The 26,378-nt window shown below is 48.2% G+C and overlaps 2 protein-coding genes across 2 annotated transcripts; both read right to left on the minus strand.

The window, feature by feature from the left end:
* Window positions 1-3,467: 3,467 nt before the first annotated feature.
* LOC124109294 (PRAME family member 12-like) lies at window positions 3,468-16,626 on the minus strand. Its single transcript, XM_046467796.1, has 5 exons — window positions 16,389-16,626; window positions 6,303-6,312; window positions 5,704-6,000; window positions 4,871-5,440; window positions 3,468-4,017 (listed from the first exon to the last, which is right to left on the minus strand). Exons 1-5 carry the CDS (start codon window positions 16,624-16,626, stop codon window positions 3,468-3,470), a joined length of 1,665 nt encoding a protein of 554 aa, XP_046323752.1.
* A 3,651-nt stretch (window positions 16,627-20,277) lies between these two features.
* On the minus strand, window positions 20,278-22,942 carry LOC124109295 (PRAME family member 12-like). Its single transcript, XM_046467798.1, has 4 exons — window positions 22,641-22,942; window positions 21,688-22,269; window positions 21,027-21,092; window positions 20,278-20,851 (listed from the first exon to the last, which is right to left on the minus strand). The coding sequence occupies exons 1-4, from the start codon at window positions 22,940-22,942 to the stop codon at window positions 20,278-20,280; spliced, it is 1,524 nt and encodes a 507-aa protein (XP_046323754.1).
* Between the last annotated feature and the right edge of the window lie 3,436 nt (window positions 22,943-26,378).

The raw sequence follows: 26,378 nt of genomic DNA on the forward strand, positions 1-26,378 counted from the left end.
GTGCTGCTATACCTTGTTCTTGTTTTTCTAATCTTTTTCCTTTCCTAAAACCTTGTCTAGTCATAATAGTGGGTGCATTTTGGTTGATGTTATTTGTTAATGTCAAACCTAATTGATCTAGGACATCTCGTCCCCATAAATTTACAGGAAGATGATCCAATACATATGGCTGTATAGTTCCTTCACATCCTTCAGGATCCTTCCAATCTAATACCATTGCACTTCTATGGGGATTAGTCGCCACTCCTAGGCCTCGAAGCGTTTGAGTGGCTTGTTGTAATGGCCAATGTTTTGGCCATTCTTGACGAGAGATGATGCTAAGGTCTGCACCTGTATCCAGTAGCCCATTAAATTCATGTCCTTGAATATTTAGTTTTAGCATGGGGCGAGAATCTAAATTTAAAGAAAGCATAGCCCAATCTACACCTGTGGAGCCTAATCCCTTGGAACCTCTTTCTACAGTACGACTGGAAAATTTATCATGTAGGCTGGGTATTATTAGTAACTGTGCTATTCTATCTCCTGGTGAAATTACTGATATACCCTTTGGAGAACTGGCTATAATTTTTATTTCACCTTCATAATCGGGATCAATTACCCCAGGACTTATCATAAGTCCTTTTAGAGTAGAAGAGCTGCGTCCCAATAATAAGCCTACTGTTCCTTTGGGAAGAGGTCCTTTCACCCCTGTGGGAATGATTTGAACTCCCATCTCTGGAGTTAGTACTGCTCTGGCGGAGGCGCAGATGTCCAACCCTGCGCTCCCTCTGGTTTGTCTGATGAGGGATCTGATGGACAATGTGTCCTGGGCACTACCCTGATGGGGTTGCTGGGTTCCTCCAGTGCTCCGTATATTTGTGGTTTTGGGCCCCGGAGCATTGGGCCCCCCTGTCCGTTTTTTGGCAATGGAGCCCGATGCCTTTCTCCACGATATTGTGGATAAACACCTGGTCCTTGTTCGTTTTTTGATAATGGAGTACCCTCTATGGTGGTTTGAGAACGGCATTCATTAGCCCAATGACTCCCTCTACGGCATCGTGGGCAAATACCTGGTATTCTACTCCTTTGATACCTAGTTTTGTTAAACCCTCCTCCAATGGGGCAATTCCTTTTAAAATGTCCTGTTTGTTCACAATTGTAGCATGTTCTTGGCCTGGCATCTAAAGCCTGTTTTACTGCAGCTGCCACAATTTGCCCTTGTTCATTAATGTCTCTGGCATCTAAAGCCTGTTTTACTGCAGCTGCCACGACTTGCTCTTGTTCATTAATGTCTCTACATAATTTAATATATGTGTTTAAATCTTCATGCTTCCATGGTCTAATGATATCTCTGCACCAACGATTCGCTTGCTCATAAGCCAGGTGTTTTAGTAATGGCATTGCTTGTTCTGTATTCCCAAAAACTCTGGTAGCTGTTTGAATAAGCCTATCTACAATGAGCTACATCCCCAGCCCTGCACTGAGGAATAGAATATAAATATGCTGGAGTGCTGCTGAACTGGGCCCTGGAGAGGAGCCTAACACACCTGGCAGGCTGTGCTTCCTGCCCTTTGGGAGCCACTGTCATGTAGGAAGCTCAGCCCTCCTGAGACCACCAGGCTGGAAAGTGCACCCAACAGGGGGAGGCCCTGGTGGGCAACAGGCCACATACAGAGAAGACCAGAGGGCACTGTGGTACATAGCTGTAATCCCAGCAACTCAGGAGGCTGAGGCAGGAGGACCACAGGTGGCAGGCCAGCCTTAGCAACTTGAGACCCTGTGTCAAAATAAAAAAATAAGGACTGGGATGTAGCTCAGTCATAACACTATGTATTAAGCACCTGTGTAGCTAGGCAGGGGGGTCAGGTAGGGTCCACATGGATGAAGATGGCAGGTGAGTCCCTGTCTCTGGGGCTGGCCACCTATAAGAAGCAAGAATGTGCAATGTGGCCAACTGTGATCCATTCCTTCTATGGAACAACCATGGGTGGTCAACGGGGTATTCAGGGAGGGCCTCAGAGGTGATGCCAACTCAGACCTGGAGGAGGAGCCAGTCTAGCATTGGGGAATAGGGGGCATATGGGGACAGCAGAGAGCCCCCTGCCTGCCCCTTCCACAGCCAGAGCCAGTCACCACAGCGGTTGAACCCCTGCTCCAGCTGCTGCTCCTGCCTGGCAAGTAGCAGATGTTCACCCCAAGAGGGAGAGAGAGCCAGTCTGCTTGAAGGAGAGCGACCTCGGCAATATGCTGCAGCTGCAGAAGGTGACAGTGCTTTGATCTTTCTCCACACTCCTCCAAATGGTGGCCTGGCCACAATTCTGCAGATCTGATCCCCTTCAGAACACTCGTCCACTCGTTCTGGAAGCTGCAGATGCTTGGAGGAAGGAGAGTAATTTGATGGCAAAAAGAACAGTCGAGAAATGGTTTGGTTAAATCCACAGGAAGGGGGTCCAGGAGTGTCCTGCTTTATTGATCACACTGGGCAGATTGTCAGCAAATGACCAAATAAAAAAATCCATTTTGAGCCCCCAAACAGAAAACAATCCTAGTCTTGAATCCTCTTCCTCAGTTATGCCAGAAGGTAGTCTTGAACCTCCAGTGGTGTCTGAATTAGGCAACTGGAAGTCCTTTTACATAGCCTGGTCACACAGTGCAGACTAAAATTCTAAAGTACCTGGGGTTTCTGTCCTCAGACCTTGGCTACCGTTGTCTGATCTTTACGAGTTAACCTCCCCCTTCACTTCCCTGAACAAATCTGCAGGCAGCACCAGGCTTACAGGACTGCTGGTCTGTCTTGGTAGCTCAGACTTGCTTCTTGGCCCTAAGCAGAGGCACAGAAAAAAAGCAGGGCTTCAAACCCAGCAAGGAAGGTATGGCAGTTATGTCCCATGCTTCCAAAGGATTTCAAATTAGCAGCCGGGTGTGGTAGCACACACCTGTGGTCCCAGCAGCTTGGGAGACTGAGGCAGGGGGATCAAGTTCAAGGCCAGCCTCAGCAACTTAACTATGTCCTATGCAACTTGGAACCTGTCTTAAAAGGGTTGGGGATGTGGCCTAATTGTTGAGCACCCTTTGGTTCAATACCACCCCACACACACACACACAAAATCATATTAGTGAAAATTTAGTACATTTTTATTATGGAATAATAGATCCGAAAACCAAGTAGCATAGTAAAATGAAGGCCCTTATACCTCTCTCCTGAAGGCCAACCCTAACCCATTTTTCAGGGGTACTGGGGATTGAAGCCAGGGCATTTGACCAGAGCTACATCCCAGCCCTTATTTTGAGATGGTCATCCTGAGTTGTCAAGACTGGACTCAACCTTGAAGCCATGTGCACACATGAATCCCATCAGAAATTTATAAGAAGCATTTCTTGAGGTTCTGGAGATCAAACTCACTCTACCTGAGCCTCACCCCCAGCCCAAGAAAGCTAATGTGTTGTGCATGTCAACAATCCCCTGCCTACCGAATTGCCACTGGGTTTCAGGCAATAAAATCTGTACGTTTGAAGTGAAGAATACAATTGTAAGAATAAATCTGGATGTCATGGACAGGCCTGATGTCCTTCACCAGCTGAATTAGCTCATTCTGAACCTGGTCAAATTTCATGGGGTTGATCTCAGTCCAAGAATCCCCGAGGATTTCGTCAAAGATCTCCAGAGGGGCAGGGTACTTCCCTTGTTCCAGCGGCAGGCTAGCGGTGTGGCTCAGCAGGTTCTTAAGAGCAGTCAGGGGGATTTGGTTCCCACAGAAACTGAAGGTTTTGAGCTGGGAACAGTGACCCAGGGCTGGTGAGATGGCATTTAGCTGGGACTCTGTTATCTCACAAAACTCTAAGACCAGGGTCTCAAGGGTGTGTGCCACCTTCTCCAGCAGGACCCGGAGGGGCTCAGGACTCATATCTTTCATGGAAAAAGAGCTGAGATCCAGACACTTCAGTTGATCAGTGCTCGGACACAGGGACAGATGCTTTAAATCCTTCTCCTTGAGCGGACAATCTCTCAGCGAGAGTGTTTTTAAGGGGGTCCGACTCCTGGAGAGAAAGCAAAGAGTTACTTCTGGAGAATGAAGGCACCACGTGGATACAGTGGGAAATGGTAGGTGAGAACTGTCTAATCCCAAACCCAAGGTCGCCCTGACCTTCTGATGATGGTGGACCCCCAGGACACTGTGGGTTGCAGAATCTGCTCCTACACTCACCCATTTCAGGGTGAGCCTTTCACCACCACTTGAGTGACCAGGTGGGTCCATCATCTCTAAGGCTCCTCCCCTGACTGCCAAGCCGAAGGCCACAGCTCTGGCCACAGGAGGTCAGGGGGAGTCATGTACGAAGGACAAACCCAGGCAAGATGAAGGAAACCCACCCGGGTTGTCCACCTGTGGGGCTCACACCTTGTACCCTCCATCCCTGCTCCTCACCCTCTAGTCCAGAATCACCACCTGAGGCTCAGAGCAGCCTTCCCCAGGGGGGCATTGGGGGCGGCTCCTCTGCTCCCCGCTGGAGAGCACAGAGCTTCCCTGTTGCAAGGTGCAGGTGAGGGGGCTTCCCTCCTCCAGCGCCCTCTCCTCTACCCCGTCTCCCACCTCCTTCGCTGGACAGGCCTCCCAGGGAAGGAACCTCACCCACCCTCACTAGCTCCTGTCCCCCCAGCTGGCTTTTCTACATGGTGGCACTTCCCAGACCATGCACCCCGGTTTAGCCCTCTGCTTCTGTGTGGGTGGTGATGAGACCATCCTTCAGGACTGAGCAGGGACCAGAACCTGCGGTCACTCGGTCACTCTCCAGCATCTCCTTCCCTGACATGGCTAGTGGCCAGGGCACAAGCCCTGTAACTGCTCGGTAAGCAAAAATGGCTTTTGCGGCAATGCGCACCCCTCGTGCTTACAGGAGGATTTTGTGCAGCATTCCGCAGAGGAAGAAGACGTTGTTCACGTAGAGCTCGCGGAGTTTGTTCACCTTCCGCAGTTGAAAGCTGTATCTATGGGAATACCACCTGTTTTTGGAGCGCTTGGTGAAGACCTGCGGGCTCATGTTGGAGAAATGGAGGACAAGAAGGTTCCTCATCTTGCTCAGGATAAAACAAAAACGGAACATTATTTCCAAACTCCAGAATTCAGCATTCACCTCCAGTTCCCGCACGTAGTAAAAGGACACAGTCCTCGGGATTGTATACTCTGAGTAGCAACCATTGACCTGGAGCTTCTTGCAGTATATACGGACCACCCTCCTTGCTTTCATCACCCACTCAGTGAGGATGAAAAGTAATCTTGGGAAGACTGTGTCCGGACAGAATTCTATGAAGATCTTCAAGCGTGGCTTCGCTGCTCTTTGGCTGCATTTCTCTCTTTCCTTTGGAGACGCGGCCTCTTGTGAGCAGGCACCCAGTGGGGCTCTGGACCACTGATTGGGGCAGTCCTGATTCATTCGAAAATCGATTGCTTTCAGTTTCCATTTCCTATGGAGAAAATGGGAAGGAGGCTGGAAAAATAGACAAAGACCCGCCGGCTTCCAACCTGTGCATTAGACCCCAGTGAACCCCTTTTTCTGGGTGGCTGCTCCTCTGCTCTCCTATTTTTCTCCGTGTCCTTTCTCCTTGAATCCAGCCAGGGACCCTTCCTGTGGAGGGGGCAGGGCAGCCTCCTCCCTGGCACCACCTGGTCCACCCTTCACCCTGCCCTGCCTCCCCCCACCCCATGTCTCTTCCTGGGCCCCCCTCACCTGGGGTGAACCTTGTTGAAAATCAGCGAGCTTAGCCCATACAGTAGAGTTCTTAAGGCCGTCAGATCTCCTGTCTTCACCAGGTAGTCCACATGCAGACAGGCCAAGGGGCAGGACAGCACCATCTTCTTTAGCATCTCCTTGTGACCCCCCATTATAGCCTCCTTGTACAACTGCAGGATGAGCACCCTGGGCAGGTACTCCAGATTGGGGATGGGCAAGTCCTTTTCGCATAGTACGTTCTGTATCACCAGTTCCTGGAGTGTGGGTACGGTCTGGAAGCTCATCCTGTTGAATCTGCAGGGAACGGAGGCACCCTTTCAGGCCAAGCCTGAAAAACCCCTTCTCATCCAGCCTAGGTCCAAATCCTGGTAAGCCACAGCTCTGTGGTGGTGGGGATCAAATCCCCAGTATCCAGGTCCACCTCTGGTCCTCCCAACTCTAATCCCACTAGTTATCAAGGAGTCTGAAGGCTCACCAGTCCCCCTATGGACAGGTGACTCATCTTCACTTTTGAGATCCTGGGGAGTGAACCAAGGGCTGAATGCTTGCCAGACAAGTGCCTTACCACTGATCCACATCCCAAACCTAAACCTCACTTAGGACCACCTGAAAGAGAATGGAAATGTCACAGGGCCAATGCCCAGCCTGGTGGCACAAGCCTGTAATTCTAGCAACTTGGGACACTGAGGCGGTAGGACTACAAGCTCAAGTCTAGCCTCAGCAACTTAACAAGACCCAAGGCCCTTGTGAGAGATCCAATCAGAATAAAAAATTCAAAGGGCTGGAATGTGGCTAAGTGGTAAAGCACCCTGAGTTCAATCCCCATTACCAAAAAATAATTTTAAAAAATGAGAACCTCAAGTTCAAGGGCAGCTTGGGAAACTGAGCAAGACCTTGTCCGAGGCTCAAGATGTTGTTCAGTGGTAGCGAGCTTGCCGAGCATGTGAGGCCCTGGGTTCAATTCCCTGTACCACACATGCACACACAAAACCATAAACATGTGGACATGTACAGATGTAAATCTAGATATAGCTATAGCTTAGGAGCTGTGCTGAGGGTGGTAGCTCAGTGATATAGGTTACTGAGCCCACATATAGCCTTGGGTGAGATCCCCATTGGACCCCAAAAATGAAAATCCGAACTTTTGGTTGCTGAACTTAGAGGAAGTTTCTTTGGGGTTCCTGGTTTCAGAGGTTCATTCCATGGACAGCCAGCTCCATTGCTCAAGAGGCAGAAGAACATGACCAAACAGAGCCTCAGAAAAGCTGATCAGTACCGGGCAGCCTGGAGGTGGTGGGCACGGTGCCAAGAAACTTTAACAGGGGTTCACAGGATGCTTTCATTATATCCCTTGTGGCTTTGAAACTTACATGTTTCTCCCCCCACCCCTGCATCTTCTTTTCTCTAGCCTTCTCTTTCATGATCTCCCTGATCTCCTTCCTGATCTCCCCTTCCTAATCCCATTTTCTTGAATCACCTCTATAAAAGCCCCCTGTTCCTGAGGATAGGCAGAAGCACAGGCTTTGGGACACTAGTCCCTGTTTCTTCTTTGCTACCAAAACAATAAACCTTTTTCCTTTTTCTCAATATCTTGTCATTGCTATTGGATCAGCATGGAGGATGGGGCCAAGCCTTTGGTTGCAAAAATATAAACCCAAAGACACATCCACAGGGACCTATTTCCTCCAGCTACACCCCACCTGCCTAGAGTTTATCACCCAGTTTATCATGGGTGATTAAACTCTAAATAGATGAATGTACTGATTATGGATCTTATAACCCAATCGTCTCACCCCTTTCATTAACACTAGAACCTTTGGGAGAATACACCCTATCCAAACCGTGACACCAAAATCTAGTAAGAAAACATTGATATAAAATATATACATCACACATATGTGCACATATTCCTTTGTTTTGCAGTGATGGGGTTTCAACCCAGGTCCTCATACTAGGCAAGTCTTCTAACACTGAGCAACACCCTCACCCTGTTTTAAGCTCTAAATACAAAATAACTTGTAAAACCACAATACCACAAATTCCATGAACTGTCATTTAAAGTAATATAGACTACATATGAAAATTGTCAAGACAATTCAAAATCAAATAGATAGCTCTCGCTTACAAATTTTGCACTGGGTCAGGCACAGTGGCACACACCTGTAATCCCAGCAGCTCGGGAGGCTAAGACAGGAAGATCTTGAAAGCCAGCCTCAGCAATGGTGAGGCACTAAGCAATTCAGTGAGACCCTGTCCAAGCAACTCAGTGAGACCCTGTCTCTAAATAATATATAAAAATAGGGCTGGGGATGTGGCTCAAATGGTCAAGTGCCCCTGAGTTCAATCCTTGGTGCCCAAAAAAGAAAAAAAAATCATTGGGTGCAGTGGTGCATGCTGGTAATCCCAGCAATTTAGGAGGCTGAGGCAGGAGCATCAAAAGTTTAAGGCCAGCCTTAGCAATTTAGGGAGATTCTAGGCAACTTACGGAGGCCCTGTGTAAAAAAAAAAAAAAAAAATGTAAAAGGTGCTGGAGATGTGGCTCATTTGTTAAGCAGCCCTGAGTTCAATCCCCAGTCCACAAAAAGTCAAGTTGCAGGTCAGCCACAGCACCTTAGCAAGACGTTGACCAATTTAGGTAAACCCTGATTCAAAATAAAACACGGGTCTGTGGAGATGAGGCTCAGTGGTAAAGCATCCTTGGGTTCAATCCCTAAGAATCATCATCAGCAGTGGTGGCAAACTGGGCTGCAGTCACCAGGGCAGACTGGCTGTGGTAGACAGGGTGGCGCATCCTTAGGGGGGCTGTCACTTACCCTCTCTGCACGTCTGGATGGAACGGTCTGGCTCTCCAAGTGTCAACAGATCCAGGCAGTGACTCTTGGTCCAGGATTCTCTGGAACCTTCTCTGGCTGCTCTGAAGCTTTTATTCCTCCTCTCCAAACCCCTCCCTTGCAATCAGAAGCTCATATCTGACTAGATTATTGAATCTCATCCAATTAATCCTGGTTGGATTTTCATCTTATTGATTGGTTTTAGCAGATCTCCAGGCAGGAAGGGGAAGGGATTCTGGGTGGGGTGGAGATCCTCTCAGGGATTTCTTTCACAGAGCTTCATTCACAGGGTCACCCTCGGTTCTGAGCATGAGACACCAAAGGACTTCATCTGATATTGGACTCAGAGAAACCCCTGAAAGCTCATTGTTCAGGGGTCCGTGGCCACACTGATATTGCGAACCTGTTCTAGAGTTAAAACCTCTTAGGTGTGATGGCTCACTTCTTTAATCCCATCTATGCCAGCAGCCCCAGAGGCTGAAGGAGGGCAATCCCTAAAGCAAGGAGCTCCAGGCTAGCCTGGTCAGCAGGGTGAGAACCCATCTCAGAAACAAAGACAAAAATGCTTTATGAAGCCGGGCGTGGCAGCACACACCTCTAATCCCAGTAGCTCTGGAGGCTGAGGCAGGAGGATTGGAAGTTCAAGGCTGGCCTCAGCAATTTTAGTGAGGCCCTGAGCAACTCAATAAGACCCTGTCTCAAAATAAAATACAAAAAGTGGCTCAGTAGAAAAGAAATTGGAAAAGAGTTGCTAGAGACACTAAAAACCAGCCTCTACTTCAGAGCCAAGCCTGTCCAAGGAAGGGACATGGCCTTTGTCCTTGGAAAGACCCACAGAGCACTCCTAGGCACATTCCCACCCTGCTAAGTTGTTTATCTACAAATAACAGGAGAGATATGCTGAGCCAGGTGTCCCTGACTCAGTCAGGCTAGGTGGGGACCCATAGCAACCCCCTAGCAGCCACCAATCAGCATGAGACAGGGAAATACCTGGGATGCCAGATGACCCTCCCAGTAGTTTATGGTGTTGGAAAACCATGTAATTCAGCATGAACACCCCTCTTGGCTTAAACCAATCAGTTCAAATGAATCCCTTTCTTGTAGTAACCAATCACCCCTACCCAACTTGTTCCCACCAGTGAATGTGCTAATTATGTTTTAGAGTTGTTGTTTGATTTTCCCGGGTGTGTGATGATTTGCTAAGAGATGCTATGATGTGTGTGGGGGTCCTTGCCTTCTCCAAAGAATGTATAAAACTGCTGCAAACCCTGGGCTTCAGGCTTCTCAGCATCACCAGTTGCTGTGTGCGCGTGGAGGACTGAGCTAGCTCGCAATAAACACCTCTTTGCTGCTTACATCCTGGTCTCTGGTGGTCTTTGAGGGTCCCGAATTGGAGCATAACAACACAACAGAGACTCCTAAAACCTCTCGCTACCCTCGAGGACAGGGAGGGAGAAGCAGTCTTTTGTTCCCTTACAAGGTAAAGGATGTTTCAGGGGGATCAGCTCAGCAAACTGGCTTGAGAATAGAGTCACCTGTACGGGTAAAAGAAATTGAAGTTAAAGGGTAAAAGACGGGGTGCTGTAAAAGTTTCTAAGCTGCAAGGTCTGAGTTAAAATGTAAAGGAGTTATTGTTAGGTTTCTATGCTACCTGCAAAACCCGAAATTTCTGTAGCTGTTAAGACAATGCTTAGAACCGCCCAGTAAATATTTCCCCTGACTATTTGGTTGTTTAGGGCTCTGTGTGGTCACACATAGGCATTGCAGGGCCTGGACCAATCAGTTTAAATGTGTACTCTCCTTAGGAATGACCTATCACTCCAGCCTGACCTGTTCCCGCCAATGAATGAACTAATCATGTTTAGGAGTTGTTGTTCAATTTTCCCGCGCCTCATGATGATTTGTTCTGATGTATACAAAGCCCTCCGCCCTCCCCAAAAAGTGTACTTAAGCAGTGCTCAGCCCCTGCTCGGGGCTCTGGGCTGCTTTCCCTTCTTGAGTGGGCACGGAGCCCCAGAATGCTGGTTCAATAAATCCCCCTTCTGCCAATTGCATGAGTGGTCACTTGGTGGTCTCTTTCTCCGACGTTTCGCGGGATCCTTACATCATCAGATATGAGCTGGGACCTGAGACCAGAGAGCAGCTTTGACTACCAGCCCTGGGAAGGCCACTTTTCCGTGTCTGAAGCCACTGAGGGTGGAAGCTGTGGGTACCTCTCAGGATGTTGGGGAGCAAGAAATGTAGGTCAAAGTGTGAGTCCCTCTCATCATGGCAGCCACCACCTGGAGCCTTTCAATGTCAGGGTTCTTCCTACAGGGGCATTTCCCAGGCAATGCTGAGCCCCACACAGTGCCAGGGTCCTTTATCCTATAAAAGCAAAGTCTAAGGAACAATGACATTTTAACGAGTGTTAGATAATAGTGAGACATGGTGGTACAGGTCTGCAGTCTGAGCAACTGGGGAGGCTGAGGCAGGAGGATTGCAAGTTTGAGGCCTGCCTCAGCACTTGAATTTAGTAAGACCATCAGCAGCATATCAAGTCCAAGTTTAAAAATGAAAAGGACTGGGGAAGCCAGGCACAGTGGCACATGCCTATGATCTCAGTGGATCAGGAGGCTGAGACAGGAGGATCTTGAGTTCAAAGCCAGCCCTGGCCCCTCCTTACATGGAAAATAACTTTGAAGCTATCAATCTAATTCAAACTCTCCTCTTGTTGCCTTTGGGGGGTTTTGTGGTACTGGTTTCTGTGGAACTCAGGAGTGCTCTACCTCTGAGCTATATCCCCAATGCTTTTTGATTTTATTTGAGAAAACCTTCACCAAGTTTCCCAGGCTGGCCTAGAGTATGTGATCCTCCTGCCTCAGCCTCCAAAGTGGCCGGGACTACAGGGAGGTGTGCACCATCAGGCCCCGTTTTCTGTTTTATTTTGCAGTGAGCAACTCCTCTACCATAGAGCTACATCCCCACCCAATATGGGTATTTTCTTTTATTCTAATGAACACTCTTTTCTTGTTTCAGGAAAGAACATTCCTAAAGCCATAATGTTCAATATTAAAATCTAATACATTAAAGATAAAAAAGTTTATTTGAGTAAAAAGCAATCCATGAACTGGGGAACTCCACATTGGAAGACATTCCCTGGCCAGGTGCGATGACACACACTCCTAATCCCAGCAACTGGGGAAGTTGAGCAGGAGGATCACAGCCTGGGCAATTTAGCAAGACCCTAAGCAACTTAGTGAGAGCCTGTCTCAAAATAAAACAAAAAGGGCTGGGAAGGTAGCAGAGTGGTCAAGCCCCTGGGTTCAATTCATAATATCAAAAAAGAAAAAAATATATCCTAATAAATACAATTATATTTATATATATTTTTTATAAATGACATGATTTAACCAACTAATAAATCAATGGTGGAGGCCTGCTTATCTGATCAAAACCTCGTGTTTGTTCTTCAAGGTGTTTAAATTTGGGGTGATGCCAGGCATGGTGGCACACGCCTGTTTTCACAGAGACAGGAGAGGCTGAGGCAAGAGGATCACAAGTTCATGGGCAGCCTCAGCAACTTAATGAGGCCCTCAGCAACTTAGCAAGACCCTGTCTTAAAATAAAATATAAAAGCTGAGCTTGGTGGCACACTCCTGTAATCCCAGCTGCTCAGGAGGCTGAGGCAGGAGGATCGTGGGTTCAAAGCCATCCTTAGCAACAGCAAGGATGCTGTTGCGCTAAGCAAATCAGTGAGACCCTGTCTCTAAATAAAATACAAAATAGGGCTTGGGATGTTGAATGCCCCTGAGTTCAATTCCTGGTTAAAAAAAAAAAAAAAAAGACAGAAAATTGAGGGTGGTAGTGCTTTGTTTACAGGAAAACATCACTTTTCATCAATTAGGGTACAAGTTTCTTTCTGTTGAATAGAATAAAATAAAAGAAAGAAAGAACTACTATGAGCCCAAGTTATTCACCTCAGATCACACTGCTGGAAGAGAATTCAAAGTATTATTAAAATGCTCAGGGGACCTGGGTGGAGCTCAGGAACTATGGGTCCTTGTCACAATTTATGTCCTGAGTGAACTACAGAAAATACCTGGGTGCTCCAGTCGGCCTCTGGGGCTGGCATCCACTTTACTGCCAGTTCTGGGAATCTCTGGTGCACCCCAGTCCCCGGGCAACCCATGTGGGACCTTCCCAGAGCCAGCCCACATTGTCCACCAGAGGCACAGCCACAGTGGTGTCCTGCCAGGCGGCACAGAGCTCCTGCTGCACGTTCCTTGGAAGCATTTATTTTCTCTGCAGAGCCGCAGCCTCTGCTGCTCCTGCTGTTTCCCCCTGGATCTGCTTTTTTAAAATTGATTTTATAGCATTTCAGTCAGTTGTGCATATTTAACCTGAGTCTAGTCATAAAGAAATATCAGTCAATTGTACCTTGAGGTACAGACTCTCGTAATCCCAGCAGACCCTCATAATCCCAGCAGACCCTCGTAATCCCAGCAGACTCTCTAAATAAGCTAATATTATGAAAAATTTTTGAAAATATTGAGGGAACATCTAGTTCATTCATTTTATTATTTTTTATTCTATTTTGTTATACACAATGGCAGAATGCAGTCATTCCACATTACACATATAGAGCACAATTTTTCATATCTCTGGTTGTATATAAATTATGTTCATGCCAATTTGTGTCTTCATACATGTACTTTGGATAATGATGTCCATCACATTCCACCATCCTTGCTAATCCCCTGCCCCTCCCTTCCCCCCCCTTCCCCCCCCCCCCCTCTGCCCTATGTAGAGTTCATCTATTCCTCCCAAACTCCCCCTCCCTACTCCACTATGAGTCTCTCACCTTATATCTCAGAAAACATTAGAATGGCCTTTGTTTTTGGGGATTGGCTGACTTCACTTAGCATTATCTTCTCCAATGCCATCCATTTACCTGCAAATGCCATGATTTTATTCTCTTTTATTGCTGAGTAAAATGTCATTGTGTATATAGGCACATTTTTTTTTATTTATTCCTGCTCCAATGCTGAGGCCTGGAGCCCTGTGCGGGGTCACAGTGCTGGTGATTTCTGTGGAAAGCAGCTGTTTAGGAGTCCTTGAACACTCTCTGTGATGCAGTATTCCAACTAGGTGAGATCTGGACCACAGACTGACAAAGAATGCTGCCTCCCCCTGGCCCGCCATCTTCGTTCTCCCCACCCTTTTTATTTTTTTATTTGTTATTTTTTTTTAAAGAGAGAGAGAGAGAGAGAGAGAGAGAGAGAGAGAGAGAGAGAGAGAGAATTTTTTTTTTAATATTTATTTTTTAGTTTTCGGCGGACACAACATCTTTGTTTGTATTTGGTGCTGAGGATCAAACCCAGGGCCACATGCATGCCAGGCGAGCACACCACCACTTGAGCCACATCCCCAGCCCCTCCCCACCCTTTTTAAATGCTGGTGATGGAACCCTGTGATGCTTTACCCCACTTAACTACCTCCCCAGTCCTTTCATTTATTTTGAGACAATTTCCGGCCAAATTGCTAAGGGCCATGATAAATTGGTGAGGTCAGTCTTGAATTTGCAGTCCTCCTTCCTCAGCCTCTGATGTGGCCAGTGTTATAGGTATCTGCCACCACACTTGGCTCTAACACTGTTTTTTTTCCCTAAGCCGCAGAGAGAGGTTTATTTGGTAAAGTAGATACAAATTCTAGGGAGAATGGTGCAATATCAGGAAAATGCCTTTGAGGTAAAGCAAGGAATACTCACTCAAGGTGAAAAACCAGCCTCTACCTCAGAGCAAAGCCTGTCCAAGGAAGGGACTTGACCTTTGTCCTTGGAAAGACCCACAGAGCACTCCTAGGCACATTCCCACCCTGCTAAGTTGTTTATCTACAAATAACGGGAGAGATCTGCTGTGCCAGGTGTCCCTGACTCAGTCAGGCTAGGTGGGGACCCATAGCAACCCCCTAGCAGCCACCAATCAGCAGGAGAAAGGGAAATACCTGGGATGCCAGATGACCCTCCCAGTAGTTTATGGTGTTGGAAAACCATGTAATTCAGCATGAACACCCCTCTTGGCTTAAACCAATCAGTTCAAATGAATACCCCTTTTGTACTGACCAATCACCCCTACCCAACTTGTTCCCGCCAGTGAATGTGCTAATCATGTTTTAGAGTTGTTGTTTGATTTTCCTGGGGTGTGTGATGATTTGCTAAGAGATGCTATGATGTATGTGGGGTCCCTGCCTTCTCCAAAGAATGTATAAAACTGCTGCAAACCCTGGGCTCGAGGCCTCTCAGCATCACCAGTTGCTGTGTGCATGCGGAGGACCAAGCTATCTCGCAATAAACACCTCTTTGCTGTTTACGTTGATCTTGGTCTTTGGTGGTCTTTTGGGGGTCCCGAATTCGAGCATAACAAAGGCAGAGTGCAGGCTATCTCCAGAGGGAGAGAAAATCTCTGGCACTAGTTTTATTTTTCACTGAAGAAGAAAGCTGAGGTTCAAGCATTAAATCTTTCACTTGTGTTAGTTCTGCGGAAAGTGGTGAGTTAGGGGCTTTACAGATTCCAGAAGAATCTTCAGATTCACATTTGGATTTCTTGCTGGGAGCCTGCCAGCCCTGAGACAAGCTTGAGGGTCCAAGTGCAGGTTTCTGGTATTAGCAGAACTTCTTAAGTGAAGTTCAAGATTTTTTTTTTCCCTGACTTTGAGGTCTGGGTAAATTTGCCTTTGACAGTCAGGCAAGGTGGCTCACCCCTGTAACCCGAGCAACTCAGAGAAGCTGGCAGGAGATGGCAAGATCCAGGCTAGCCTCAGCAGCTTAGTGAGACCCTGTCTCAGACTAAAACAAGAAAAGATAAAAAGGGCAGAGATGTAGCTTGGTGACAGAGAACTCCTGAGTTCAATCCTTCATACAGGGGAGAAGGAAAGAAGGGAGGAAAGGAGGGAGAGAGAGAGGGAGAGAGGGAAGGAAGGAAGAAAGAAAGATAGGGGGAGGAAAAGAAAGGAAAAAAAAGAGAAAGAAATGGAGGGTAGGGGAGGAGAAAGGAAGGAAGGAAGGGGGAGAAAGAAATTGCCTCTGGCAGTATACAGACCAAGACCAGGCAAGATTGGTTAGGGGTTGAGAATCCATCAGGGACGCAAGATTGCTTTTTTTAATAAGTAAACTTTTTTTTTTTTTGAGAGAGAGAGAGATAATTTTAATATTTATTTATTTATTTTTATAGTTTTCAGCGGACACAACATCTTTGTTATGTGGTGCTGAGGATCCAACCTGGGCCGCACGCATGCCAGGCAAGCGTGCTACCACTTGAGCCACATCCCCAGCCCCTGCAAGATTGGCTTAACACTTGGAAAAAACCTGGAGTGCAAATCTCCTTTCATATTTGAATAACAATTTCATTGATTAACCACATCAATGGAAAAAAGCAAAAAAAAAAAAAAAAAGAAATAAGAATCATCTCAATTGACACAGGGAGAAATATTTGTGTGCCAGGTATGATGGTGCATTCCTGTTAACCCCAGCTACAGGAGACTGAGGCAGGAGGACCACAGGTTCAAAATCAGCCTCAGCCATTCAGTGAGACCCTGTCTCAAAAATAAAACATAAAAAGGGCTGGGGACATGGCTCAGTGGTTAAATGCCCCTGGATTAAATCCCAAGTACCCACCCACCCTGCAAAAAATATATGGGAGATTCAGAGAGAAGGGAAGGCTAAGAAGGTCCCCTAGGCAGGAATGAATAGGTGGCTGGGGGGGGGGGGAGGTGGAGAGCGAGAAAGGTTTTTCTTTCTTTTCATTTTCTTCCTTGTTTTCAATGGAAAATTGTTTTTAAATTGATAAAAATGATCTATGAGAGAGCTGCCACCGCCGTCCTCGCCAAGGGCGCAGCCAGAAGCGCGGTTCGCCATCCACCGCCTTGGTGATGAGCATAGGAGCCCCAGGTAGTCCTTCCAGGAGCTGAATTGCTGCCGGTGCGCCTGACCCTGGGCACTCACGTAGCGGGCACTGGGCACGACCGCCACGGGCGCGGGGACGCGGCCACGGCGGGGCCAGCAGGGCGCCCAGGGAAAAGCCTCCATGGGCAGGCTGCTGGCTTCAGGCATCACGCCGCCTCCCCGCCGCCAGCGCAGGCTGGACAGAAGGGACAAGCCAAGCCTGCCCGCCGGCCAGCCGCTTAAACAAATTTTTGGTACTAGGGATGAATGAAACCCAGGGGTGCTCTACCACTGAGCCACATCCCTAGCCCTGAAATTTTTTCATTTTCAGACAGGTTCTCACTAAGTTGCTGAGGGCCTGGCTAACTTGCTGGGGCTGCGAATGCAGCTCAGGGGTAGTGTGTTTACCTAGCGGGCAGGAAGGCGGAGTTCTATTCCCACCCCAGGAAGGGGGGAATCCTTCACCTCAGTCTTTTCCCAGCTACCCTGAAGCCAGGGTTCTGTGTCCTCTGAATTTGCAGCCACATGCTAAGTTTCATCTCTAAGTGCCCAGAGGAGAGATTTTCCTATGCACCTGACTGGGAAGGCACACAGTAACAGCACAGCTGCTTCCTGACAGGGACCTGGGCCATGAAACATCCAGTTGCGCCAGGATAAAGGGTGCCTATCTGCCCAATAAGCTCAGGAGAAGGCACAGATCCAGATGTTCAGGGGAGGCCTAATGTCCCTCAGTATCCCCATCAGCTTAGCAGGAAGCTGGACAAACCACCAACGTGGAGAGTAGGACACTGATTGGTCTCCAGAGGGGCGGGGCACATGCTCTAGGCTTAACTGGCTCAGCCTGGCAGAGTGCAGCAGGTGGTTCTCCAGGACTGACATGGGGAGGTACCATTGAAGCTGAACATGGTGAGCTGGGAGCAGCGGCTCAGGGAAGGTGGGTGGCATGGAGCTGCCAGCCCATGACCTCACAGTCCTGCAATTCCAGGGTCTGCAGAGTAGCTACCACCTTTCTGTAGCAGAACTTGGAGGTGCATGTGACTTCAACTGGAGGTTTTTTGGAAGAAGGGGGACTGGGAATTGAACCCAGGGGTGCTCTAACACAGACCTACAACCCTAGTCCACTTCCTTTTTTATTTCAAGACAGGGTCTTGCCAAGTTGCTGAGGATCTAATTCACTGGGGCTGGTTTGGAACTTCTGATCCTCCTGCCTCAGCTTCCTGAGCCACTAGGAATAGAGGTGTTCACCACCACACCTGGCTTTAAATTTTGATGCCATCAAGATCCATGTGATTCAGCTGACTGATACCCAGGCACAGGGACAGATGCTTCAACTCAGATTCTAAGTACAGGGAGTTAGTAATTGAGAGGGTCTGGTGGGAATGGTTGCCTAAGGAGACACCAGGCAGTTAGTTCTGAGGAGCAATGTCAAGGTGGGAGAAGACAAAGTGGCCCAAGCCCAAGGTCACCCTGACCCCTGATGATGGTCAACATCCAGGATTCTGCCTGTTGCAGAATCTGCTCATTCACGTCACCCATTTCAGGGTAAGGCTTACACCAGGTAGGTCCACCATCTGCAAGGCCTCCATCCCTGCTGCTCACCCTCAACTTTGAATCACCACCTGAGGCTCAGAGCAGCCTTCCCCAGGGGGGCATTGGAGGTGGCTCTCTGCTCCCTGCTGGAGAGCACAGAGCTTCCCTGTTACAAGGTGCAGGTGTGGGGGCTTCCCTCCTTCAGCACCCTCCCCTCTACCCTGCTTCTCACCACCTTCGCTGGACAGGCCTCCCAGGGAAGGAACCTCACACCCACCTCACTAGCTCCTCTCCCCACCACCTGGCTTCCCAGCAGAGTTCAGCTTCCCAGACCACGGACCCCTGTTTAGCCCTCTGCTTCTGTGTGGGTGGTGATGAGTCCATCCTTCAGGACTAAGCAGGGAACCAGACCCTGAAGTCCCTCGGTCACTCTCCAGCATCTCCTTCTCTGACATCACCAGTGGCCGGGGTATAGCAAGTGCAATTTATTTGTTCATTTATGGTGCTGGGGATGGAACCCAGGGGTGCACTACCACTGAGTCACATTCCCAGCCCTTTTTATTTTTTGAGGCAGGGTCTCCCTAAATTGTTGCAGCTGGCCTTGAACTACTGATCCTCTTGCCTCAGCCTCCTGAGTTGCTGGGCTTTTAGTTCTGTGCCATTGTGTCCAGCAGCTCAGGCAACTGACCCTACCTCAAAATAAAATTATTAAAAGGACTGAGGTTGTATTTCAGTGCTAGAGAGCCTCGGGGTTCCATCCCAAGTACTGAAAGAAACTTTTAAAGAGAAATTATAAAAGCTGGGTTACAATATCATAGAGGATTTGAATCTTAGAGATGGAAGGGAAACCTCTTAATTATCTCAGTTCTGGGTTTAGGGAGACCTGGGATGTCTTGTCTTCTTCAGGTAAGAGGGAATTTCCTGCATAATCAGAGCATAACCTAAGTAATAGAGTTTTTCTTTATTTCTTTTTTTTTGGGGGGGTGTACTGGGATTTCACTCAGGGGTACTTGACCACTGAGCCACATCCCCAGCCGTATTTTGTATTTTATTTAGAGACAGGGTCTCACTGAGTTGCTTAGTGCCTCACTTTTTGCTGAGACTGGCTTTGAAAGTGCAATCCCTCTTCCTCAGCCTCCCGAGCTCTGGGATTACAGACATGTGCCACTGCTCCAGGCATAATGGATTTCTTCTGCAGAGAACTCAAGTTTATCCAAGGAGGTCTTATGGCTTTCATTTGCCACCTACTGTTAAAGGTGAAGAAAAACTATTTTAGAATCCTGTGCAGTAGGAGATCATAAAACAAATCATTTGCAAATTGAGAGGCATTTCTAGGAGATTGTATGGATGAGAGGTCTTGGCGTGATGCCTGAGAGGGGTGATGTGGGGTTTCAGGGCACACTTGTAGATTCCCAGTCTGGGTGTATTGCTTATTTTTCAGAAGGCAACAGTGTTGGCTCTCCTTATCCCCTGGGTACCAGAGACAGCAGAGTGAAGGTGTCTGCTGAGAACCATTTGGAGTCTGCAAGCCTATTAGTTGACAGGTGCTGGGGTTTGGAATTGCAGGAAATCTTGCATTTATAATTTTATCTATAACACCTAACTCTTGGGTATATGTCCAACCTCCCTTTAGGTTTCTTGACTGATGGGTTGTTAAATTGTGCAAGGATTTAAGTTGTATTCTATGAAGTTCTCTACAGTAGTAGGGCACCCTTGGGTTCAATCCCCAACACACACACACACACACACACACACAAAGACTCAGACTATTATTCCCTGAACCTCAGTCCTTGTGGATAAAGCTGTGGTCTGTGGTCCACTATGACCTGAATAACTCAGATGGAAATCTCCTACTATCCTCAGATGAACTCCTTTGGAGAGCAGGTTAGTGTTCTCAGTTCCGTGGGCAACCACAGGCGCATTACCCCATCGAACAGCCACATGCATCAGAACGAATGGCACCCAGAGAGAAGTAAAGAATGGAGGGTATACTCAGAATGGCCGTGCACTATTGTGATGCCATGAGGTCCTAGGCTCCAGTGTCACTGATCAGCACTGATCAGCCACTGGGTTAGCTTCCTGACCTTTAAGCACACATGTCCCCATTGGTTCCAAGTCTCCTGATGGGACCCAAGCCTCTGTGACCCAGGCCTCCTGCATCAGCTTTTCTGTTCCCACTCATGTTAAGTAGTGCCCTGGCATCCTGTTTCTAGTTCCCCTTGGAGAGACACTCGTGTCTTACCTTTATTTTCAAGTGCACAGGAGAACATTTCTCATATATGCATCCCACTAGGCAGGCAGCCAACAGCGACACGGACTGGAGGGCAGGTTATAGATAAACCAGTTGCCACATCTATGGCAGGGTTTAGTATAGAAAAGGATGCTCTTTGGCTCTCTCACATCCCTCAGTTTCTCCATCAGCTCATCGATGAGTTGGAAAAGTCTCCCTGGGTGGATGGCACCCTGAGCATCATAGCTCTCCAGAGGGGCAGGGTACTTCTCTAGGCTCAACCGGGTCAGCCTGGAAGTGTGAAGCAGCAGGTTGCTCAGGAATGACATGGAGATGTCATTCCCATTGAAGCTCAATACCCTGAGCTGGGAGCAGCAGCTCAGGACAGGGAGGATGGCCTGGAGCTGGGAGTTGGTGATCCCACAGTCCTGCAAGTTTAGGGTCTCAAGGGTGGCTGCAGCATTCTCTAGCAGAATGACGAGGGGCTCAGGACTGAAACTCGTCAATTTGCTGCCCCACAGCGTCAGGTGTATTAGCTGGTCGAGGTTTGGAGACCCCGACAGATCATTCCAGTCTGGATCTGAGAGCAGGCAGTTGGTTATTGAGAGGGTCTCCAGGGGGGTCTTCAGGAGCCTAAGCAAAGTTCAAGCAGTTAGTTCTGAGGAGTGATGTCAAGGTGGGAGAAGACAAATTGGCCTAACCCAAGGTCATCTTGACCTTCTGATGAAGGTCTACACCCAGGACTCTGCCTGTTGCAGAATCTGCTTATTAGTATCACCCTGTTTCATGCTGAGCCTTTCACCCTCACTTGAGTGACCGGGTGGGTCCATCATCTATAAAGCGCCCCTCCTGGCTGCCAAGCAGAAAGCCACAGCTGTAGCAGAGGGGGTCAGGGTGAGACATGCACAAATAACAAACCCAGGCAAGATGGAGCCGCCCAACCTGGGGTTGCCCTCCTGCGGGGCTCACACCCTGTACCCTCCACCCCTGCTCCTCACCCTCCAGTCCAGAATCACCACCCAGAGCTCAGAGCAGCCTTCCCCAGGGGGGCATTGGAGGCGACTCCTCTGCTCCCCGCTGGAGAGCACAGAGCTTCTCTGTTGAAAGGTGCGGGTGTGGGGGCTTCCCTCCTCCAGCACCCTCCCCTCTACCCTGCTTCTCCCCAACATTGCTGGACAGGCCTCCCAGGGAAGGAAACTCACACCTACTCACTAGCTCCTCTCCCCCCACCGGGCTCCCCAGCAGAGTTCTGCTCCCCAGACCACGGACCCCTGTTTAGGACTCTGCTTCTGTGTGGGGTTTATGTGAGACCTGGCTTCAGGACAGAGTGAAACAAACACTTCATTGACTTTCTAACATCTCCATCAATGTTAAGTCACCATGGCTGGCACACAGCAGGTGCCCGCTGAAGTTTCATGTGACAAAGCTTTTGCTCTGATGTCCTAGGACAGTTCCCTCTGCTTCCTCACCTGAGCACCTGGCACAGACGGCCTTCTAGGAAGAAGACACCATCCAGGTACAGCCTCCAGAGGCTGTCCATCTTGGCAAACTGTGAGGTAATGTCATCCATCAACTGATCTCTCTCCTCCTGGGAAGCATAGGCAGACACATAGACGTGGGAGAAGAAGAGCTTCCTCAGGTTGCTCATCTGGCCCCAATAGGTGGCAAAAGTAGCCAAGGTGGACAGTCTCCAGAAACACTGCACATCCAACTGCTGGATAAAGTCCAGATCCAATCTCTCCAAGATCTTCTCGATGGTACAGATGGGCAAAGAGCACATCTGTAGCTTCTTGCAGCACAGCTGTATCAGACCCTTCCTCTCATCCACCCTGTGAAAGAGGAAGGAGAGGAATGCATTCAGGGGTCTTTGCTGTAAGCGCAGGTTTGCTAACACCTTCAAGGGCAGAGTGGGCCCTGTGTCTGGAGAGGCCTTCACTGTTTGCCTCTCCTTCATGACTCCTGGTGAGCAGGCATCGACCACGGCTCCAGACCATGTCCTCCAGAAGTTCCCATGAACCTTCCGCAAATCCAGCACCTGCAGTTTCCACCTCCTGCGGGGACCACAGCAGAGTCTCAGCCCTGAGGCCCCTTCCTTCACCTCTCAGCTGCTGCCCCCTGCGCCACCTCTTCCTTCTGTCTCACTTTTCTCCATCCACTTCCCTCCAATCCAGCCTGGTGCCCCCACCTGTACCAGCTGAGGGAGGGGCAGGCACAACCTCCTTCAGGGGTCAGCACAGCTGCCACAAGCACCTCCACATCTGGAAGCCCCTCCCAGGTGGGGCTCAGCATGGCCAAGGCCTCTCCACCCCTCCTTGCTGGCAGCACAGGAAGCCTGTTGGGCACACTTCAGCACCCACTCTCCCTGCCCACAGCCATCACTTCCCTGGATGCCCAGGGAGCTACCTTCCAGGGTCCCCCTCACCTGGGGCGATCCTGCTGGGCAGCCAGCATGTCCAGCCCATCCAGTGCCACTCGGATCATCCCCAGCTGTAGCGTATTCATCAGGGCCCCCAGGGGCAGGCGGGTGAAGGGCCAGGCCTGCACCATTTTCTTCAGGACCTCAGTGTGTCTCCGGTTGAAGGCCTCCATGAAGAGTGGTGGGAAGAGCTGTATGGGCAGGTCCTCCAGAGCTAGGATGGCCCTGGACTTGTCCTTCAGGAGGCTGCGCCCTGCCAGCTCCTGGAGTGTGGGTGGGGTCTGCTGCTCATCCTCTGGAGTCTGCATGGAAGGATCCTGTGGGATGCCCCACCGAAACACATCATTCACAGCCAAGCTCCATAGCTCTACCTCATACCCACCCCGAGGAAACCACTCAGCCAAGTGGCTGCTTTGGCAATCGATTGATCCAATTTCACTCTTTGTGTGGCAAACCAGGCCTGGTGGTTCAGGCCTATAACCCCATGGTTTGGGAGACTGAGGCAGGAGGATCACAAATTCCAGGGCAGCCTAGAACTTAGTGAGACCACGTATCAAAATGAAAAATAAAATAGGGTTCGGGATGTAGCTCAGTACTATATTGCTCCTGAGTTCAATCCCTAGCTTCAGTGAATTAATAACTAAAGTGGGTGTCATTGATTTTCATTTTTAAAATGAGCAATTTTTAAATCAATTTACTTACTTACACTTTTCTTTTTTTGGTGATACTAGGGATTAAAGCAAGGGGTAGCTTACCACTGAGCTACACCCTTTCCCCTTTTGGTTTGTATTTATTAACTTTATGGCACAGGATTAAACTCAGGGTGCTTTGCCTCTGAGCTACATCCCCAGCCCTGTTTGTTTTTGATACCAAAGATTGAACTCTGGGTACTTAACCACTGAACCACATCCTCAGCTCTTTTTATTTTTTATATTGAGGCTGCTTAGGGCCTTGCTAATTTGCTGTGGCTCAGCTTCCCAAGCCACTGGGATGACAGACACCTGTCACCACACCCGGCTCCCAACCCTGTTTTATTTTGAACAGGATCTCACAAAGTTGTCCAGATAAGTCTCAAACTCCTGATCTTCCTGCCTCAGCCTCTTGAATAGCTGGATTACAGACAGGTACCACCATGAACAGTTTAAATGTAAGCAATGTTAAAAGCCACATATTGTATTTGAGAGCATTGGAAGTAAGAGATGGAAAAAGCTAACTCTGAGATGAGGCTCGATTGAAGAAGTATTTTGAAATTAAAGGTGATAAAGAGGTGGAAATTCATCTAAAAAAAAAAAGAAAAACAGAAGGAAAGAAATTCAATATGACCTAAACCAAAGCAGAAATCAAAATTATTGGGATAAAGGCAAAACTGCATTTAGAGACAAGAAATGCAGACATCTGGTCCTTTGGAGAGACAGAATATGATATTCTTTTTGCCATCACAAACTACGTGTCACCATTTTTTGTTTCTTTTTTGGTATTGGGGACTGAACCCAGGGGTGCTCTAACACCAAGCTACATCTCCAGCTCCTTTTATTTTTTATTTGGAGACAGGATCTTGCTTTTTAATTGCTGAGGCTGGCCTCCAACTTGTGCTTCTCTTGCCTCAGCCTCCAGAGTTGCTGGGTTTACAGACATGTGCTACCTCTCCTAGGCTCTAGGTAACTGGGTAAGACTGGCTGAGAGTAGACCCCATAGAGGTTCTGTTTTGAGTTCAGTTGCCCAAGCTGGTCTTGAACTCCTGGGCTCAAGCAATCCTCCTGCCTCAGCCTCCCGAGTAGCTGGGACTAAAGGTGTATGCCACCAGGCAGCCTGAATGGGGTCTCCATGGGGTTTGGTGACTTACCAGAGCTGGATGATTGGCAGGGAGTTCTGAATCCTAGCAGTGCCAGACAGTGACACAGGTTCCAGGCTTCTGTGCTTCTATGGCTCCTTGAAGCTCTTATGGGGTCTTTCTAATTCCCCCTCCTCTTTTCAACTCCTAGCTCCAATCAGAGTTATCTGGTTAAATAGTTGAATCTCCACCCACTTTACCCCACTGAACTTCTTCTTTTTTTCCCCCAATTAATTGATTTAATCAAAAGTCCATACCTGAAAGGGAATACCTGAAGAGTAGGGTCTCAATGAAGGACACATTAATTGTTCACTCTATATTATTGACTGACTTTTATTAGTATTTGACTTTTAGAGTCCTGAGTGTGACACAGGAAAGGGTTAAATCTGTTTTTGGTCTTAGGGAAAATCAACTGAATGCATCATTCTTGGGATTTCTTTGGCCATGCCCTCCTATATGTCTCTCTATATACACAGAAATGATGTTTTTCGGTACTAGGGATTGAACCTTGGGACACTTTACCACTGATCTTCATCTCCAGCTCCTCGTATTTTTTTCCTGGAGACAGGGTCTCACTCAGTTGCCAAGGCTGGCCTTGAACCTGCCATCCTCTTGCCTCAGTCTCCTGAGTTACCAGGATTAGAGGCATGCCCCACCATCCCAACGGGCCACATTGAATTTACACACATATGTCAGAGTTACTCAGTGTATTAATGTCACTTGGGTTTTATGTTTCCTAACATACCAGTTCATGTGCCCACTTAGGCAGGGAGAGAGGAACCCCTGAGGACATGACCGATCTTCAAAACTTGGGTCCAGAGGATTAGGCCACAGCTATAATGGGAGCAGAGCTGGGGCCTGGGCTGCTGAGGCTGCTGCATGTGGACACTGGAACTCTGGATCACCAAGGCAGTGGGAAGTACATGCAGCTATTTTTGGTGCCTGCCTGGGGCTTTGTTTTGGTGTGGTGCAGTTCTCTTAGGTGGTGGGTGTGGAAAGATTAAAATATCTGTTTTAGAAGGAGTTTAGAGGTCAGAAGGGGGAAGTAGCTACAAGAGGGACAACAGAGACCCTTCAATCTCAGTGCTGTCCTTGAGGTAAGGGAGGGAGATGCCTTCTTTGATTCCCCAAGAAAGAAAAGGGGAGTCTCCATCTGGGATCAGCACAGTCAACCTGATGGACAAGATTACCTCCAAAAAAGTGAATTGACACAGAAAGCCAGAGAGCAGGTTCACGGTCAGAACCAGGGGAAGAGAGTCTAGATAAAAATCCACTGAGAGCCAGGCATAGTGACCCACACCTGTAATTCCAGCAACTCAGGAGGCCGAGACAGGAGAATTGTGTTTGAGGCCAGCCTGGGCAGCTTAGCAAGGCCATTCCTCAAGATAAAAAGCCAATCAGCAATTGGGGAGCCTCAGAGTTATAAAGTTGAGCATGTTTATGCAACCTGTCAGACACAAGTGCCTATGGGAAAATGCAAAAGGGATCTTTGTTGGTGTGTGTTGGTGTTGCAGCTCCAGGGATTGAATCCAGGGTGCTGTCCACGGAGTTCCACCCCTAGCCCTTTTTATCTATCTATCTATCTATCTATCTATCTATTTATTTTACCTTCAGTGAAATTTTATTCTAATTCTTTGAAAATTGACAAACCATCTCATATTGTAAAACTCAAATCACCAAAACATTTTTCTTGATCCTCATATCTCCACTCTCTGTTATCTCAGTTAAATGACAGTCTCTATAATGAACCTCAACTAACTAGAACTTTCTTTCTTTAAGTATCTACCTATTTATTTACTTATTCTCATTAGGCCTATATGGCAGCAGAATTCATTTTGATTCATTGTACACAATTGCAGCACAACTTTTTATTTCTCTGGTTGTACACTATGTATGTTGCAGTCATATGTGTC

Source organism: Marmota monax, unplaced genomic scaffold (assembly GCF_021218885.2).
Source record: "Marmota monax isolate L192 unplaced genomic scaffold, Marmota_monax_Labrador192_F-V1.1 WCK01_AAM20220418_F8-fsc01439, whole genome shotgun sequence".
In the NCBI taxonomy this organism is placed as follows: domain Eukaryota; kingdom Metazoa; phylum Chordata; class Mammalia; order Rodentia; family Sciuridae; genus Marmota; species Marmota monax.

Bases quoted from the DNA above. Each gene is read 5' to 3' on its own strand.
- LOC124109294 (XM_046467796.1), bottom strand. From the start codon at position 16,626: ATGCCTGAAGCCAGCAGCCTGCCCATGGAGGCTTTTCCCTGGGCGCCC. The intron at 5,441-5,703 runs GTGAGGGGGGCC...TTTTCTCCATAG, and splicing joins TTCAACAAGGTTCACCCCAG to GAAATGGAAACTGAAAGCAA. The intron at 4,018-4,870 runs GTAAGCACGAGG...CTTTCTCTCCAG, and splicing joins ATGCTGCACAAAATCCTCCT to GAGTCGGACCCCCTTAAAAA.
- LOC124109295 (XM_046467798.1), bottom strand. From the start codon at position 22,942: ATGCAGACTCCAGAGGATGAGCAGCAGACCCCACCCACACTCCAGGAG. The intron at 22,270-22,640 runs GTGAGGGGGACC...TGGTCCCCGCAG, and splicing joins GCCCAGCAGGATCGCCCCAG to GAGGTGGAAACTGCAGGTGC. The intron at 21,093-21,687 runs GTGAGGAAGCAG...CCTCTGCTACAG, and splicing joins CGTCTGTGCCAGGTGCTCAG to CTGTGGCTTTCTGCTTGGCA.